The sequence below is a fragment of the Ambystoma mexicanum genome, chromosome 7q (assembly GCF_040938575.1).
Source record: "Ambystoma mexicanum isolate Mex_15411 chromosome 7q, UKY_AmexF1_1, whole genome shotgun sequence".
Classification (NCBI taxonomy): Eukaryota; Metazoa; Chordata; class Amphibia; order Caudata; family Ambystomatidae; genus Ambystoma; species Ambystoma mexicanum.
This window is the reverse complement of record NC_090941.1, coordinates 409398457-409415213: the sequence shown is the minus strand read 5'-3', so window position 1 is coordinate 409415213 and position 16757 is coordinate 409398457. Positions and strand designations below refer to the sequence as shown.

The following is a 16757-nucleotide window of genomic DNA, read 5'->3' as shown; positions in this document are numbered from 1 at the left end:
TCACTTTTAGATACATTTTGGCAACACTGTCCCAATTGTACCCTTTGGTCACTGGGAGGTGCAAACTGCAGATTAGCTGCAACCTGCCATTTAGCATCAAAAATAATCTGTTGCGTTTTCCCTGCATCCTTTGGCAAACCCTTCTGAATGTTTTGGAAATTCACAAAATGCACTTGCTAGGGTTTCTGAAAACCTGTCAAACTCTAGATTACATTTTAAGATCCAAAGAAGTCCGATGCTTGCTTCTTTTTCCCTTTCCAAGATGAAGGAAGATCATCCATTGTGTAACTCCAGGTGCAACCGCTTAGCCAGTTTGTACCTGTGGAGTTTCCATTTGGAGGAATGCATGCCGAGTTCTTGCCAAAAGCATGATTTGAGCCTTGTTGGCCATTTGCTCCTCCAGGTGCCTGTACTCATGTTGCTGCGTCCAGTCTCTAGTAGTCCTGCTTCCAATCTCCAGTCCCACTGTACTGCTTGTAGTCACCAATGAGCATGTCCATGTTTTAGTAACCTGGCCAATCTCCATTGCGCCTTTGGTCGATTCCTGTAGTCCCGATTCCAGTCCCTAGTCCCACATTACTACTGCTAGTCTACAGTACTCCTGCTCCCAGACTCCTAGTGCCCCTGTTGCTCCTTGTAACCTGTGCTCCTGCTCCATTGCTTTCTGGACCTCTCTAGACAGAGCGCCAAGATGCAAATGTGCCTTTTCATAGCTTGCTACTAACCTGCCAATCCAGGGCTTATGTACAGTAGTTGCCAGGACTTTAATGTGCAATATTTTTCCACCCTCTTTGTGCTGCCTTTTGTAGTCCAATAATCCCTTGTATTTGTTTCCCCTGTGTCTCCGTTCCTAATGACGATGTTCCTTCTCTTTAGTTTCTTTTTCCTGCAGTCTGAACACCAACCAGAAACAGAGGAGGTCATTATGCCATATTTTTTCGTTAGTTCTGTGAAGGTTTGTGCTCTTCTCGTTCTCACATGAGCTACATGTAATCCAAGGGTCTCCAACCTGTTGTCGGCAGCGAGTGAGAAAATTGTGCTTATGAAAAAGGAAATTGTGAGCAACACCCATTCTTCGACTGAACATATCAGCGCTCAGTTGGTGAAAAAATGATAGCAACACAAATTATATATAATAAACTTAAGATTGCTAATAGAACATATTCTAACAGTTATCTGGACCATGTGCTATTCTGGTCCAGGAAATGTGCAATGTCCTTTAACTTCCATTGACATCAAGTCAAAGTTGTTAATAGGAAATGGAGGAAATTGAGTGGCGAGTGGGCCAGTCAAGTTGTTAAAAAATATTGTTTAGTCCTACCATTACCAGAGGATTGGTATTCTTGCTCAAAACTTTTCGCAAACTTTGGTGCAAATGTTTGGACGGTAAAATTGGTTGAAAATGGACCACTGATTTTCAGATGTACTTTGGGGTTCTGCCCAAGGAATATCCGGGATCTTTAGGGACAAATGGTGTATTCCTAAGAAAACAAGACCAGTAATACTTCACCAGGGCTTTGGGGGCTACCAATAAGAACTCTTGACATATAAAGGCAAATGGTGCATTTTAAAGCACCTGTGGCCAGTTCCATGGGTAAAAGAGTAGAGGGGGTTTGGGGGGGGGGGGGGGTCACACATTTTTCTGAAGGATTTGGAGCCTCTTTTCTCTGCCCAAAAAGGACTTTGCAGGAAATGTAGTGGTAAACATTGGTCTGAGCATTAACTTATTAACAGTAACTTAATTGGATGTGAATAGAAGACAAAAAATATAATTATGAAAAAATTGGCATGCATTTGCCTCATCTGCCCATTATCCACATGCCAGATGGAGAGGGTATCAAACTATGACAATTTTTCCCCCAGGACACTATGTAACACTCAATTCAGCTGACAATAAAAGTAATATGATCAATATAATGCATGGTGGCATCAAACACAAACCTCACTTGTACAAAAATCAGCATATACAAATTATTTAATACAGGAACGTTGGGTATGCCGGACACTTATTTCTCCATAATTCACTTACTAGCAGTACAAAAGGAAAAGATAATTATTTTCTTCAGGACACCTACATGGGCACATGGTTCAAATATTTCTCTCAATAATGCATTTGCCAGCTAAGAAAAGTATCTGAAGATGACATTTTAACAATGACACTGCAATGAGTAAGGACATTTTCTGAAACAAATTATTTGCATGATGGCAACAAACTCAAATCTTGCATCTACACATATAAGACAAGTGGAACCACATAAGCTCATTGGCGAAAGTTCATGCATAGTGCAAGACTTCCAGTCCTGGCTATACTGCTATTGAGGTCTCATCCCTTCAGCACCTCCTTCTTGTCCTCCAAACCATGTGCAACATTTTAGGGTGCTGTGATTAACAATTTGCTCCCGAGCTACACTTGGGGGGGATCATTGATGTAACAGATTTTGTCCAGCATTTGGGAGATGGGTACCCCAACATAAAATGTAATACTCATTTGTGAGTTTTCCCTTATGTGCCATAATTGTTAATGTACTGCAAGCTGCATTCAAGAAAGCCAGGCATCAAAGGCGGGCAAGATCAACACAGTGGTTTGTAGCAGCATGACACAAAGTATCTCGGGCTTGAAGTTGGAAACATTAGAACCATGAAAATCTAAGAGAAGAACCATTCACCAGGATTCCACATTGTGCTTGCTGATGCCATAGCATTTGCTGCTCTCATGACCAGTGGAATGGTAGGAAGTCCTCAGAACAGTTGTATCACAAGAATGATTTATCGGTTTATCATCAATGTTTAATTGTGTATAGCTCCAATGATGCAATATCATATGCACCAGGCGCATTTGAAGAGTGGCGGTAACAAGGAGAGCCTTGGGCAACTTGCTGCTCTTGAACAAACCTCTTCCAGGCTCTCTTTCAACAGTCACAGTGATATCTGGATTTTTGACAGAGGATCTCTCTCTCTTCCGCTGGTCTTCTCTTTTCGTTATGCGTGTCCCAGACCCCTTTCTCGGGTTTAAAATGTCTTTGAGGCCCGGTTCACTATCCTGCCAGGCATTATCTTGTATGCACAACTCTCCAAATCTCTCAACATCCAGGTCCCGGGTGCTCATCTCTCTTCTGGTTTCATTTCTCAGTTTATTCCCACGGGACGAGGAAGCTGGTTCTGCACTTCCTCCCAACCACAGCCTAGACACATAGGGTTTCCCCAGTACCTTCCCTGACCCCCTCCATGTACATTGAAACTTGGCCTGTGAGGCTCCTGGTTTTCTGCAACACAGTAAAGCTTCTCTGGCTTCCCCGTGGCTCTCGCAGTCTGCTCTTGGTGACTCTGCCACGCTGGTTTCTCACCGTACGACAGGTCCCGCCTGGACCACTCTGATGGCTTCCTTCCTGCCACCGGACGTCTGGTCTACCAGCCATCAGATGAGCCCTCACTCCGTTCAGCCTTCTCGGACAGTCTCCCTTCTCCTGGCATCCGGGTCTGAAGCCCGTTCTTCCTGTGCGCCATCGCTCCCCAGATTGATGCTTCTCTGCGGCAGGAATGACTCTGAAGAGAGTCCATCGTTTTTTATGGTAAGCCGTCTTTCGAATTGTATTCAACTAGTACGTTGATCTAGGTTCTGCGTAGGGCTCTTCATTCCCATGCTCTTCTTCATGTCAGTATTCCTGAAGCCACCTATTCCCACTCTTCCTAGTCACAGTACTGTCTACCTGATAGTTACTTAGTGCATAGTAACTGTGTCTAACAGAAGAAAGAGGAGACCGATGGTGGGGTGTGCTTAGGGTGAGGGGTCAGAAATGCGAGGCGGACAACTTTCTAAAGATTTAACATAAGCCATTTTATTTCACTGTGTCAAATAAACTAAAGGCAGCACTCTAATAAAGGATATCTGTCCCTCACACTTATACAAAACCACCTGAAGCAGGCAGTTCAAAGGCAACACAAATTTAACAATTGAATTCTGAATATAACAATAGCCTCTCCTTATAATCTGGGTGAACTCCCCTTCCCCAGATTAAAGCAGGAATCTGCTGCACCATTCAAAAAAGAAAAATCAAGGAAATCCTGGTTTGTAACAAAGCGACAACAGTTCTTTGTGACTCCAACTTGACAACAGAAAGTTACGATTCAACAAATAAAACAGAACGTACTTTTCTCCTCCGTGAAATAGAAACAATAATTGTCTTGGTCAGGATGATTTGCCACACTGAGTATTTGAAGATGTGTGCACAACTGCTGTAGAAGAGTTTCATGTCTTTCTTTGGCACCAAAAGCAATGTAAATTGTATTTGTCAACACCACTTTATAGCACTTCATCGACTTGACCTGGCTACTACTTCACAGTTTTGCCACTCGGTATACTGCCCTGCCCGAACAGCGATTCACAAACAACAAGTACTTCTGTGGTTAAGACCAACTTATAACGGTTTCACAATGTTAATCATTTTGCAACATTCAACTTTTGCCAACTCTTCAGAAAAATCAAGATTCACATTGTGCTCTTTATAACTCCACTGCTAGTTATGCTCCTATTCTACCTTTTTCAGAAGGGCAGCCTTCTTACCACTCTCATTTCCTCTCTGCATACGTAAAAGTATTGACAAGGTCTTATTCTGCTTCTTTCATGGCTTTGGCAATGTGAGTTTATACCAGCTTTTGTTATATAGGTCTCAAACTATGAACAACCAGCTTCACAACCATTGGGCCTTTAAGTACTCACCTTCTGCCTTTGGCAATATCTGTTGGATTTGAATTGCTTTGTTTTTAAGTTCTCTTGGCTTGGGCAATGGTTGTTTGCATGAGCTCTTAATACGCGTGTCCCCTCGGGTTGCTGGGTTCTTAAACTCACATGCTTAATGTTACAGTCATTTGATGTATATAAATACTGGCTGCGCGGTTTTCTGATAGTTCGGTATTCAAAATGACTTAATACTACGTTCACTTATACGCAAGTGCTTGTTACTTGGAAAACATCTGCCTGGAGTTCACAATGGGCTTGGAGAGATCCAAGGTCACTACCAGCTGGTGAACTCACTGGGAAACGGCTTGTGTGCCAGCAGACTGCTATTCCAGGTTCGCTGTCACCCACGCCACGTGGAAAAGACGCTTCCTTTGCTCTAGAGACTCTCTGGTGCACGCCAGCCACCTGAGACAGCCTCTTGGGAAGGAAAGCTTCCCTCGCCTTCGCTTCCCACTGCGTAGCCTCTGCAGAACAGGTCCCCAGAGGAAAAGCTTCCCGCTGTGAGACCTCTGCAAGCAAGGCTCCTGGAGGCACAGACTTTCTCAGGACCAGCCTTTGTTATCTGCCCAACAGTGATCCCGGCGTCTTCTCCCTTCTCCATTTTCTGCGTTGGCTGCCTGCATGAATCGCACTTCTCTTCCTGCTCACTCTGCTTCTATGGCTTGCACCAGAGGTGGCCTTTTAAGCTTCTCAATCTCCCTCAGGTGTGGGTCATTTCTACTAACAATCTTGACCACTCCTGCAGCATTGTTCCTCCTTGGCTCTCTTCCTCGTCCCAGTACTTGGGACTTGAAATCCCCAATGGCAAAATTAGTTTTTCTTACTTGATTTTCTTTCTTCAACTCAACTCTGTTCCCCAGAACGTTCTTTAAAGACATGTTATAAGGATCAATCACCAGACTTGATTGTAAAGAAGAATAACATTCTTTAAAATGTAAAATCGTTATCATTTACACATTTCCTTTCACTATACCTTTTGACAATTAGGGGGGTTGTTAGCGTTATAATTCTGCGTAGGTTTGGAAGGAATTTTATTTCTTCCGTGTCTAGGGATTTAGGATTGTTTTTACCCACATTTGGATGTTTAATTTGTGGAACAAAAAGTTATGACAGCAAGACATTACATACTTTGGTATGGAAGAGAGATCTTCCTTAAAGGAATATAAATACTGCGTCTCACCCCCCAGAGTCTTCTCATTCCCCTGGGCCCTTTCTCCTCCCAGAGTATTCTCCCGCAGAACACTACCCCAAAGGTCAGGATCAGAAAGAGTGTGCCTTTCCCTGGCCACCGGGGAGGAGACTTTAGGCAAGGATTTAGTGAGGAGTCTGTAGGATTCATCACATTGGGCCATATAAGGGTTGTTGGGTGAGCAATGCTTGGTGGAATGGGGCTCAATATGCTGCGTTCTTCCCTTGATAGTATTTCCTTCTTCTGCAGAGCGAGGCCCCTCGCATGGGAATGGGCAGCAGCCTCACCTCCTTGACCCCATGGGAAGGGTCCCCCTCTGGGGGAGAAGTGATGACCATCAAGGTATTCGTCACAGTAATCATTGACTAGTTCTTTGTTATATACTGTGGATTATTTAAACTGAAGGTTAACATTATGTCTTTCAACACTCTAGATATTATGCACTGGAGGTGCTCCCCATGCACAAGGTAACCTGGGCAAGAGTGTTCTCGCAATTCTTCAGGAAAGACAGGACATATTCAACCCAATTTTGGAACTTATTTGCAGCATGAGCGACTGGTGAACCCTTAATCGGAACAAAGGATAGGATGGCTTATATTGTGTTGGGTTCTTGAGTCTAAAAATAACAGAAGGGTTGGACAGGCCATCAAATCTGACCTGAAACTCCTGTTGGTGGAGCTCACGCAAGAAATACAGAGCTCAGGGGACAGGCTTTCCAAGTGCACAGTGGAGCTGAAGGACCATGTGCGGTCAGCAGAAAAGAGGTTGATGACCTGTAGACAGCACATTGCGAACACGAGCAAGAGTAAATAGGACTCCAGCAGCGGCTTCTCACGGTGGAGGATCAGATGGAGCAAATTTGGCTTTGGCAGTAGGACATAGAGAACCCCTCTGAACTTAATGTTGTCCGCATCCGGTGATCCCCCTTCAGTTGAAGGGTCAAGACCTGGAGGAATATGTGCAAGTGTTCTTTTTCCACCTGCTAGATCTGCTAGAACTAGTCCTGGACAGAACCCACAGAGTGTACTCCTCTTCACAAGTCCAGAGGAGCCTACTTCCTGATGTGTTGATGAGGTTACACTAGGCAGAAAGAGCACATCCTAGAACCAGCAAGAGCTGGATGGCCCTTGACTTTCTGCAAAGCGGATCTCCAATTGTTTCAAGATATAGCCTAGGGAAACCATGCCAGGGGGTGCTGATTCAGCCCCCTTATGACCTGGCTGCATGAGCAAGCGATTAGATATAAATGGCGGTTCCCGTGGAAGCTGCTCTTTTAATGCAGGGGGCGGTGACATGTAATTGGGTCGGAGAAGGCGGCAGAGGAGTAACTCAATCTAGCAGAAGAGGGAAGGCGAGCCCCGAGACTGAAGAGACTCGCTCCTCCCAAAATGTGCACGATGTGGTAGATCGGCTTCACCCAAATGGCTCGTGTAGAGCCCCGAAAGGCCCGAAGGGGACCTCAAAGAAGAAGGCACCGCAGAGGTTGAGATGAGTCTTCATTTTGACAGACAGACGTTGTTGTCACATTAAGGTCTGTGGTTGGGCTACAATGATGCACGTTAATTCTAATGTGAGTGTTGGGCAGTTCATTATTGTGGAGAGGGCCCACGGGGAGACCGGCATAATGCCTGATGGTGAGCAGGAGTTTGTGGGATTCGCGATTGATGGGTTCTTTTTCCTTTTTGTGTCTCACTAGGTTATTTGGGAGGGATCAATTGTTTTATTATGGGGAATGGCAAAGCTACTATCTTGTCCTCATGTTCCGCCTGGTCACATTCCTTCAGGCACATCACTAGTGAGCAGCAACAAGGTTTCCCCCTATCGGGGGCTGAGATTATGGGGCATCTCTGTGCCCTGCGCCCGTACACACCCACCTGTAGCACCCATGAACAACACTAGCACAACTGGGGACACCCCCAATCTCTCCTGCTTCACTCTGAACGTGCAGTGACTTAATTCTTCAATTAAGTGCAAGGCCGTCCTGACATTGTCTTTCTACAGGAGACTCACCTGATCCCACACATTCTAACCTAAGTCCTTTTTCGGTATGAGTGGTACTAAGACAAGAGCAGTGGCCATCCTAGTCAAGAAGGGTCTTCCACTTAGAGTATCAGAGTGCGGAGTTACCCGGAAGGGAGGTCTCTTGCTCTGAATGCTAAATTGGGGGAATCGAAGGATGTCCATGGTTTCACTGCATGCCCCGAGCTCAGACCAGGAGGCTTTCTTTGATGCATTAACTAAATCTCTAATGGGTTTCTCTCAGGGAGAATTAGTCAGACTATTTGGTGGACCCCACCAAAGATAAAACCCTACCCCCCCACAAGTGCAGATAAACTTCATTTCTTGGTCTTGACAAAGTTATTGAGGGACCTCTCGGTGATCGAGACCTGGATATTTTTCCATTCAGAGGAACAGGAATACAAGTTCTACTCTGGTGCACCAGGGACATTCTGGGCTGGAAATGGTGTTGGTCTCCCGGTGCCTTATCCCGACGGTCACCAAATGTGAAATCCTCCTGAGGGTTCTTTCTGATCATGCCCCTCTGTGTACCTGTCTGTACCGTGGGGTCCCGGCAAGCCAGCAGCGGAAGGTTTGGCGCTTCAATGATTTCCTTCTAAAATCATAGCTATGAAAGCACACATTTTGGACACTTTTCGCAAACTATTTTGCTGAGAACAACATATGAACAATGGACCTGCGTGTAGTCTAGGACGTGGCTAAGGCGGTCCTCCGTGGCATTACAATTAGCTACTCCACAGCATACACCAAAGCCCGGAAAGCCAGGGAGGAAGAGCTAGAGAGCGAGTTAGAGGCCAATAACAAAGGAGTAAATACATGCGGATCCCTGAAAGAGCTGAATGCTGCACATAAATTGTTGGAAGTTCACCTTATGGATAAGGCGGCGCAGGCTCTCCTCTCTGCCCATTAGTACTATTATGCAAGAGTTAAAGCCAATAGACTTTCGACGGCGAACCTTCGCAAACGTGCTCAGCGCAACTTTATCCCAGTCCTATGGTAGGAGGGTCACCCAGGAGGCGGCCAAATTGGCGCTCATGGAAAACTACTTTAGGGAAATAGGGCCTGGATTCCCAAAGAGTGGGGCCAGAAAATGAGTTGTATAGCCCAGGCGGGGCCTGAATTAGAGATCACTGAGATGGAAGTCCAGGGAGCTATTCCGAGCCGCCCCATCAGGGAAGGCGCTGGGGCCAGACGGTTTCTCAACCCAAGTGTTTCAGCCAGCGGTGGTGCCCCACCTAACTAAATTCTTTAATGGTATCTGAGACTGTCCCAGACCTTAAGAAGCTATGGCAGAATCCACTACCACGCTCATTCTGAAGCAGGGCAAAGACGAAGCAGACAATTCAGTGTACAGGCCAATAGCACTTCCAAACAGATGCGGAAATCTATGGTACAATCTTGGCTTGTAGGTAGAGTAGATGCAATTCCGGAATTTCCTTTTTAGCCGCAATGCTTTGTACTGCAGTCCCTAGATGCCTGCAAGGCATTTTGATAGTATAAACGACCTAAATTTAGGAGGTTCTGCAAAGCTGCAACTTTGGCGCAAACTTCATCTAGTTTGTCATGGCCAACTACAAAGCTCCAAAGACATGGATAAATGTCAATAGTCAGTTATCCTAATTAATATGAGCAGAGGGGCACGAGGCAGGGCTGCCTGCTTTCACCCCTCATGTTCGTCCTGGCAATGGAGCAATTGGTTCAGCACGCCCGGAACAATCCACTGATTCCTGGGGTAACCTTGCAGGGAACCACACACAAACTGCCACTATATTCCAACGACGTGCTGTGATTTCTGTCTCAGCCACCCGGGTCTCTGCCCGAACTTATGGGAGCCCTAGATGAGTTTTGGGAGGTGTCTAGTTTCCGGGTCAATAAAGATAAATCCTTGGCCCTAAACATCACAGAGACCCATGAAACCATGCACATGCCCAGTGAGAGCTCTAGTTACCAATAGGCAACAGACAGCCATATCTGAGAATCTCGATCACTGCATCTTGATTAATTCTCTAGCAAGCTCAAATGTCCTGAGCCTGATAAAGGATGCTAGGGAGCAATTAGCATGGTGGGACCCACAAAAATTCTTGTGACGACATTCCGCGAATGCAAAGTCAAATTTGGGCTGCGCAAAACCGAGTGATTCCACCACATCCATTTTAGACACTGGATTACCAATCCGGCAACCAGAGGGGCAGCCGCACGCACGCACCGCTAAGGGGCTCGAACTCGTGGCATCAGAAGGGAAAAGGCCTGGGATGGTTTCACACTTATACAGGCTTCTCGGGAACCCAAGGAACGTTCGCAAACATGCCAATATGATCAAACAGGAGCAGGACATTGGGCGGGAAATCCCAGAGGAGTTATGAACTTAGATTTGGCGGTGAAAATGTACAAGCTCGAGGTGCAAACAAGTTAAAGAGGGGGCCAGTAAACTCTGCTACAGGTGGTACCTCACGCTGGCGAGGTTCCACTGTATATCCCCAAATATGTCTGATCGGTGCTGGCATGGTTGTGGGGAGGTGGGAAACATGCTACATATGTGGTGGTTTTGCCCAGTTTAACCCACATACTGGAAGGAGGACTTAGCACAGATAAAAAAACTGACACCCAGCTCCCCCTACACGCCCCAGTGGTTTTGCTCGGGGACACTCCGGAAGATGGCTCTTTTCTGCTCTCGGGCCCTTGAGCCTCACTGATTTCTCAGTTACTCTTAGCAGCACTTGGTCCCCGTTCCTCAAATATGTCAGAGATAGGGAGGCCCATTTGTTTTAGCCTCGTCTCATGCAAACATGTGCTTTCTTTGAAACAACTGGTTGGGTGATGCTTGGGGCTCTTGGGGTGGGAGTTGGGGGACTTAAAGTGAACGGCGTATTGGAAGCAGTGTATGGACTGAGGGCTTTGCCCTAGACAAGGGGGTGCTATGTGGGCACAGGGCTTGTCCACGCCCTATCTTGGACAAATGACTGAAGGTTTGAGAGGCCGAAGCATAAGCCTGTCTTATGTAATCGCCAATGCTTCCCCTTGATGTGTTTTCTTGTGGGTGGTATGGGGAGTTGCTAAGAAATTAGTCACAGGGTTGTTTATGGTTGCCATTTTATATTGTACTGAGCTGTTTTGTGACTGAAAAGTTGAATAATGCTCATAAAATGATTATTTTTTTTAAATAACATAAGGGCTTTAAGGTGTTGGGGGGATTAATCAAAAGTGTTCTTGGCCACTCTTGCTCAATAACCTCATGAAGGATTTTAAATGGCTAATTGGTTTGGTACCTCAGTGAGGTGGGTTGCGTAGTGAGCTTATCTGCCCCTTGACACAGCTTGGAAGTCACTTGTGGATTGCATTTCAGTTTTAATATGATTGTTAGTGATTATATGTCATTTCCATTTTCCTCCCACTGCTCTTCCATTTAGCCCAGTCTACATCAACCCTTGTGCTTGCTTACTTGTTGCCGGTTTAGGGATCTTCAGTTCAACATGTGCCACCACAAAGGTCTCTGGAAATGCGGCCGTTCAGGGTAAACGCTCTAATCCAGAATCTGGTAATCAACCAAATCGAAGCAGGATGATGGAATTAGAGAACACAGGTGGGTCACGTTTTGCAGGGGTCCATTTAGAAACGGAAATGCTTCAGGGGGTTAACAAGTGGACATTTGTGCCATTTATGCTCCCAGTGATTAAGAAGGGTTCACACAAATAGTGTTGGGGTGGAAGGAGAAAACTGTAGGTCTGATGAGTCAATCTTGAGGGTGAACACTAGGTATAGTGAATGGCCAGCCTTTTGTATCAAGTCTTACACGTCTGTAAAGCTGGTTCACCCCAAGTGAAAGATTAAGGGGATTGGAGAACAAACCGCGGTGTGGGCCGGAAAAGCAATGGTCACAAGGTGTAAAGTAGGAGGGTTGGTGCTCTAGTCTGGGGATTTCCAACGCTCCTCCTATTTATACTGTAGGCCCACTGTCCCAGCCAGGCAGAGACAAAGATCACTCCACTGCGTTCAGGATTCTCATCTACAGTTTGCAACCCACAAATCCTCAAGATTCACCTACCAGGCCACTTGGGGATGCATCCTCTGAAGGACCAAAGACTTTTAATCAGTCCAATGTCCTTTCTCTAGGTGTAGGGTCTCTCTCTAGCTCTGGAGTAGTCTTACAAACCAAAGAAAAGAGCCCCCTGCATTTCATGTGAGCTGCCTTCCATGGACAGCATTTTCCGGTTCACCACTTTTCCTAACTTTCATCACAGAAAATTGTTGGCTTCTAATGGGTATTTTGAAATCTTGAAGGTGTTTCCCTGGCCAACTAATGATTTTTTCTGCTTTCTTGGTCTGCCCCAGAGGCACCAACGTTTGAGGCCATGAGCCGCTGCCACCGATGCCATTAGAATTACCCTGCCCTGAACCAGTGAGCTGTCCCTTGCCCAAGAATCCCCATTTCTCCCCAAGCACACAAACCCTTGTATTCATCCAGCCATGCCCATTTGAGCTTGTCAGCTGCCCTTAGCCAGAGCCTAAAGCTACAGATATTGGTCCTTGTTAGTTGGCCCATACAGGAGCATCCTGTTCAGAATCTGTGCGTGGTCCTCCAGTTGAGTCTGCCGTTATCTGCTACTTACTGTGCCCATAACACATCCCAATCAGAGCTAATGATCTTCCAGAAAGCGACATATATCCTACCTTCTGGATTTTGTACACCATTCCTACCAAAGTCAGTAGGCTGCCTCCCAAATAAGCCTGTACCACATCCTCAAGTTGAGACGGACAGCTACCTTTTCCCATGTTCGCCCCATGCACGCTAGCATCAAACTTCCTAGCCGCCTACCCACCTCTCCTACCCATCATTTACGCATTTCTAAAATATTCAACCTTACTGCACACATACCCGATACCCCTGCAACCCCTTTTTTTTAAAGGGAGCGTGGGTCAACCCCACAATCTCCGCTCCCACTAACCCCATATATTGTCCCCATAAATGTCACCTATGCCGTTTCCCGGCGACTATATGTATGGCAAAAAATGTTATGGGGATATTACCTGATACCACACAAAGACTATCCTCGTTTCTATTCCCCAAACCAGGGTTCAAGTCGAGGGTACACGTGGGGGGGGGGGGACATAGTCCCCCCACTTTTTTCAGAGGGTGGACTCAGTCCCCCGCAGCTAAAAAGAGAAACATTGAAAGTCTTACTTGAATTTAAGAATTAAAGCTCACCTCGGGGATCGAAGCTACAGTCAGGTTGGCAGGCCAGACACTTCACCACTGCACTATACAACAGGATGAAAACTAACAAACTAAAGGTGAAATGTCTCATTTTGTTACTGCATGTTCCAGGGAAAACATGTGTAATGGTTCTTGGTGTTTAAAACATGCACACCTTTTAAAGTTTTCAAAAACACTATTGGGAGAAAATCTCCTCTTGCTTTTGTGTGTGTGTTGATTTGCCATTCGTCCTGTGCAATTTGGGTGGTTATGCAAAGCCAATTGAATGAAATGTGCATATTTCACATTCATTTGCTAATTTCTGGCGACGTCACATCCCATTGCGTTTGTTGATGAGTCCCCCCACTTTTATTTTTAGGACTTGACCCCTGCCTCAGACACTTTCACACAGAGCTAGTTTGTCCCACGGTTTGCAATATGTCACTGTGGTGTTACTTTGAAGTACACATCAATTCACTCTGTATTTGCAAACACTCCCATCCTCAGGGAGGTCCTTTTCTGGAATCCAAAGGACATAAGGCAGTAAAGTGCAAGGAAAAAATGAAAAAGATTATCTGGAGGCTCCCTCAATTCCATGTCGTGAATAACCTTGGTGGCTTGGTTGTTTCCTTTCTACTCAGCCAGAGATTGAAGTTATGATAAGATAAGTCATTTATAACACTCCTGTACACAAGTGTTTCTAGGCACGACAAGACGGGGGCAGAGGGCTGACAAAACAAACAATATTACTAGGCCTTATGTCCTTCAGATCGTGCAAGTGCAAATAACGTAAAGTGCGGGGGGAGGGAGAAGGAGAAGTTCTAGGGAGAGGGAGTGGGGAAATGCCAGGAGATGGAGTCTCCAAGTGCCATCAGGGCAGCATTGCTCTGAGGACGAGCAGCCAGGGAGGGGCGGCTCTGGTAAGTGCAAGGAGGCAGGGGACTGTACGGTTACAGTTACAGCGCCTAAGTGCGCGGTGGCCCGGAGGCAGTGCAGGGGAGACTGGTCATGGGGGAGCAGTGCTTTAAGTGGGCCGGGGCCTGCCGGGGCCGGGCCCCGGCAGTCTCCAGAAAGTGGGGCTGAGCCGGGGCCCAGCCGGGGCCCCCCGTCCCACAAAACATTGCGGGATGCATTATCCCGCCGCGGCCGCAGCCGCGACGGGAGATGCGCCCGTCATTATGTTGGCCAAGCTGACAGAAGTGCCAGCCAGCCACAGCGACGCTGAGGCTGGCGGCACTTCTGTCAGTTAGTGTAACTCCCTCTGATGACCCCTCATCAGGGTCATCAGAGGAAGTTACTGTCCCTTTGTTTTCCCTCCCCAGGTCACTGACCCCCGCGGGCTCCGTGATCTAATATGCAGATTAAATCATGGAGCCCGCGGGTTCGCAGAGGGTGAAAGACACCTCGGGCTCAGTGATAGCAGATAGATCACAAAGCCCGAGGTGCCTTTCTCCGTCGGCAAAGCTTTATAAAAGATGCCTTGAACTGTGTACGTTTCAAGCCATCTTTTATAAAGATAGAAATATTTCTATGTTTATAAAAGACGGCTTGAAACGTGCACAATTCAAGGCATCTTTTATAAAGCTTTGTCGACGGACAAAGCCACCTTGCGGTTTGTTTTGTCCGTCATGCCTTGAATTGTTTACGTGTCAAGCCATCTTTTAGAAACATAGAAACATGTTACAAATATCTATGTTTATAAAAGGTGGCTTGAAACGTACACAAACCATAGTAAGGTAAGCACACAAGTGTGCATAACTTACTATGGTTTGTGCACTTTTCAAACCACCTTTTATAAACATAGAAATATGTAACATTGCTATGTTTATAAAATATGGCTTGAAAAGTACACACACCATAGTAGTACGCATACAAACATAAATGCTCACATACATTTATATATTTGTTTGCGCACCTTACTATGATTTGTGCACTTTTAGGCCACGCCCACAATGAAAGCCACGCCCCCAAACGAGGGCCCCCCCTCAATTTCTTACCCCACTTAAAGCACTGTGGGGGAGCCTGGTACCCAGTGAGACTCTGATGCTAGCCAGGCAACCAGTAAGCTTAGCAGCCAGGAAGGTCAGCAGGTTGAGATGGTTAGTCCCTTTTTCGACAGTGACTAGGGGAGTTCGGGGGGTGGTGGGGGCTACTGGTAATCTCCAAGAAGGCAGAATGTTGTGCTCTGGATTACAGTAAACTGGAGCATGGATGACAAATTCGTTTGGGGTGGGTGAAAAAGCAGGAGACTGATCTGTATGACGTATATCACTCTTACAAATGTACATGTAAGGAAACATTATTCAGTAAAGTGCTGTAACAGTGTGTCGTTGCATATACTTGAACACAGTATCTCAGAAGGATATTGGTTGACGTATGAAACACTTACCATCATCTTTTCAAAGAGCGCTAGTACTTCCTTCTCGGATAACTGTTTGCATTGGAAATCCTCCGCCTCTGGTGACACAGAGGGCGACTCGTTAGTCGTGGATGAGTACAAACTTTTCACCAGCGGGAGGGTAGGCCTTTCTTTCTTGATGCCTGGCATCCTGATGCTCGCAAACCTGTCCAACTGTGGGCAAAAAAAAGAAACGATCACCAAAAGTCTTCAGATGGTCACCACCAAAAACTCAAACTTACATCTTGAATCTACAAACTAAAAAAAGTGTATATGTGAACGTTATGTGCGATAGCTGGCTCCTTTAACCACCAAACCCCCTCTCGGGGGGACCTTAAAACAACTCCTATACCAAACTGTTGAAAAGCGAGATACATGAAGGGAAGGCGTGCCCTCTTATACACAAATACCTTCAGATGGCATATTTTCTGCAATACCCCTAGAAGTGCACCAAGATTCAGTGTTATCCATTTTAAACCTTGAACGCAACAAAACATGGACAAAGCATACGCACCGTCCACTGGAATTTAATGTAGGCTATAAAGGAACTAAGGTTCACTTCTTGCAGTGGTTTGCATGCTGGGGGGAATTACCAATGATCAGAACCATTTGCTCGGGAAATCAGTTTGGCTTTCTTGTAGCAATGTAAGGACGCTTTGGGGATCCGATTCTCTTGCACATGATGTTGAAAATCGCGAATTGGATTTAAACCTGAAAAGGAAGCCAGTGTGCACAGTTGTAGTATGGCCACATTTTCTGAAGGTGGAGTTGTTGGGCCTGAGCATGGTGCAGTGCATGCCCCATGGCTACCAGCGCACATGGTGTGCTGGTAGCCAGGGCACTTTACAGTGTGCAAGCTTAAAGTCCTTTCATCTGCGGCTCCCTTGTACCACCGCATCACTTGATTGCCCCTTGAGCCGGCTCTGGCATGGTGTATAAAGGAATATAATGGTGTATAAAGGAGCGGGACGGAATACCAATTAGAAAAACATTACCCAGATTAACCGTTACAAAGACACCCTGGTAAGAAGACGGAGACTGCCCGACACCAGCTCTCGCTTCTGCAGAATCAAACATTGCATACCCTCCCCAGGCCTCAGAACCACCTCAGTACGCTCTCCCACGTGGATGGCAGCAGTGCCCTTCTTGCGAGTCCGAGCCATCACCCTTGACCCACCGAAAGCAGTCCGGTCGTCCACATTGCAGGACAAAAGAACGAGCC

The 16757-nt window shown here is 46.2% G+C and overlaps 1 protein-coding gene across 7 annotated transcripts in view; it reads right to left on the bottom strand.

Annotated features, from left to right (window-relative positions):
* Window positions 1–16757, bottom strand: part of DIAPH3 (diaphanous related formin 3) — a 2562783-nt gene that overhangs the window by 2295120 nt on the left and 250906 nt on the right. For all 7 annotated transcript variants that reach the window (XM_069640497.1, XM_069640493.1, XM_069640496.1 and 4 more), the window contains one exon: window positions 15527–15709. In XM_069640497.1, coding sequence (XP_069496598.1) covers window positions 15527–15709 — 183 coding nt within the window. The remainder of the gene's footprint in view (window positions 1–15526; window positions 15710–16757) is intronic.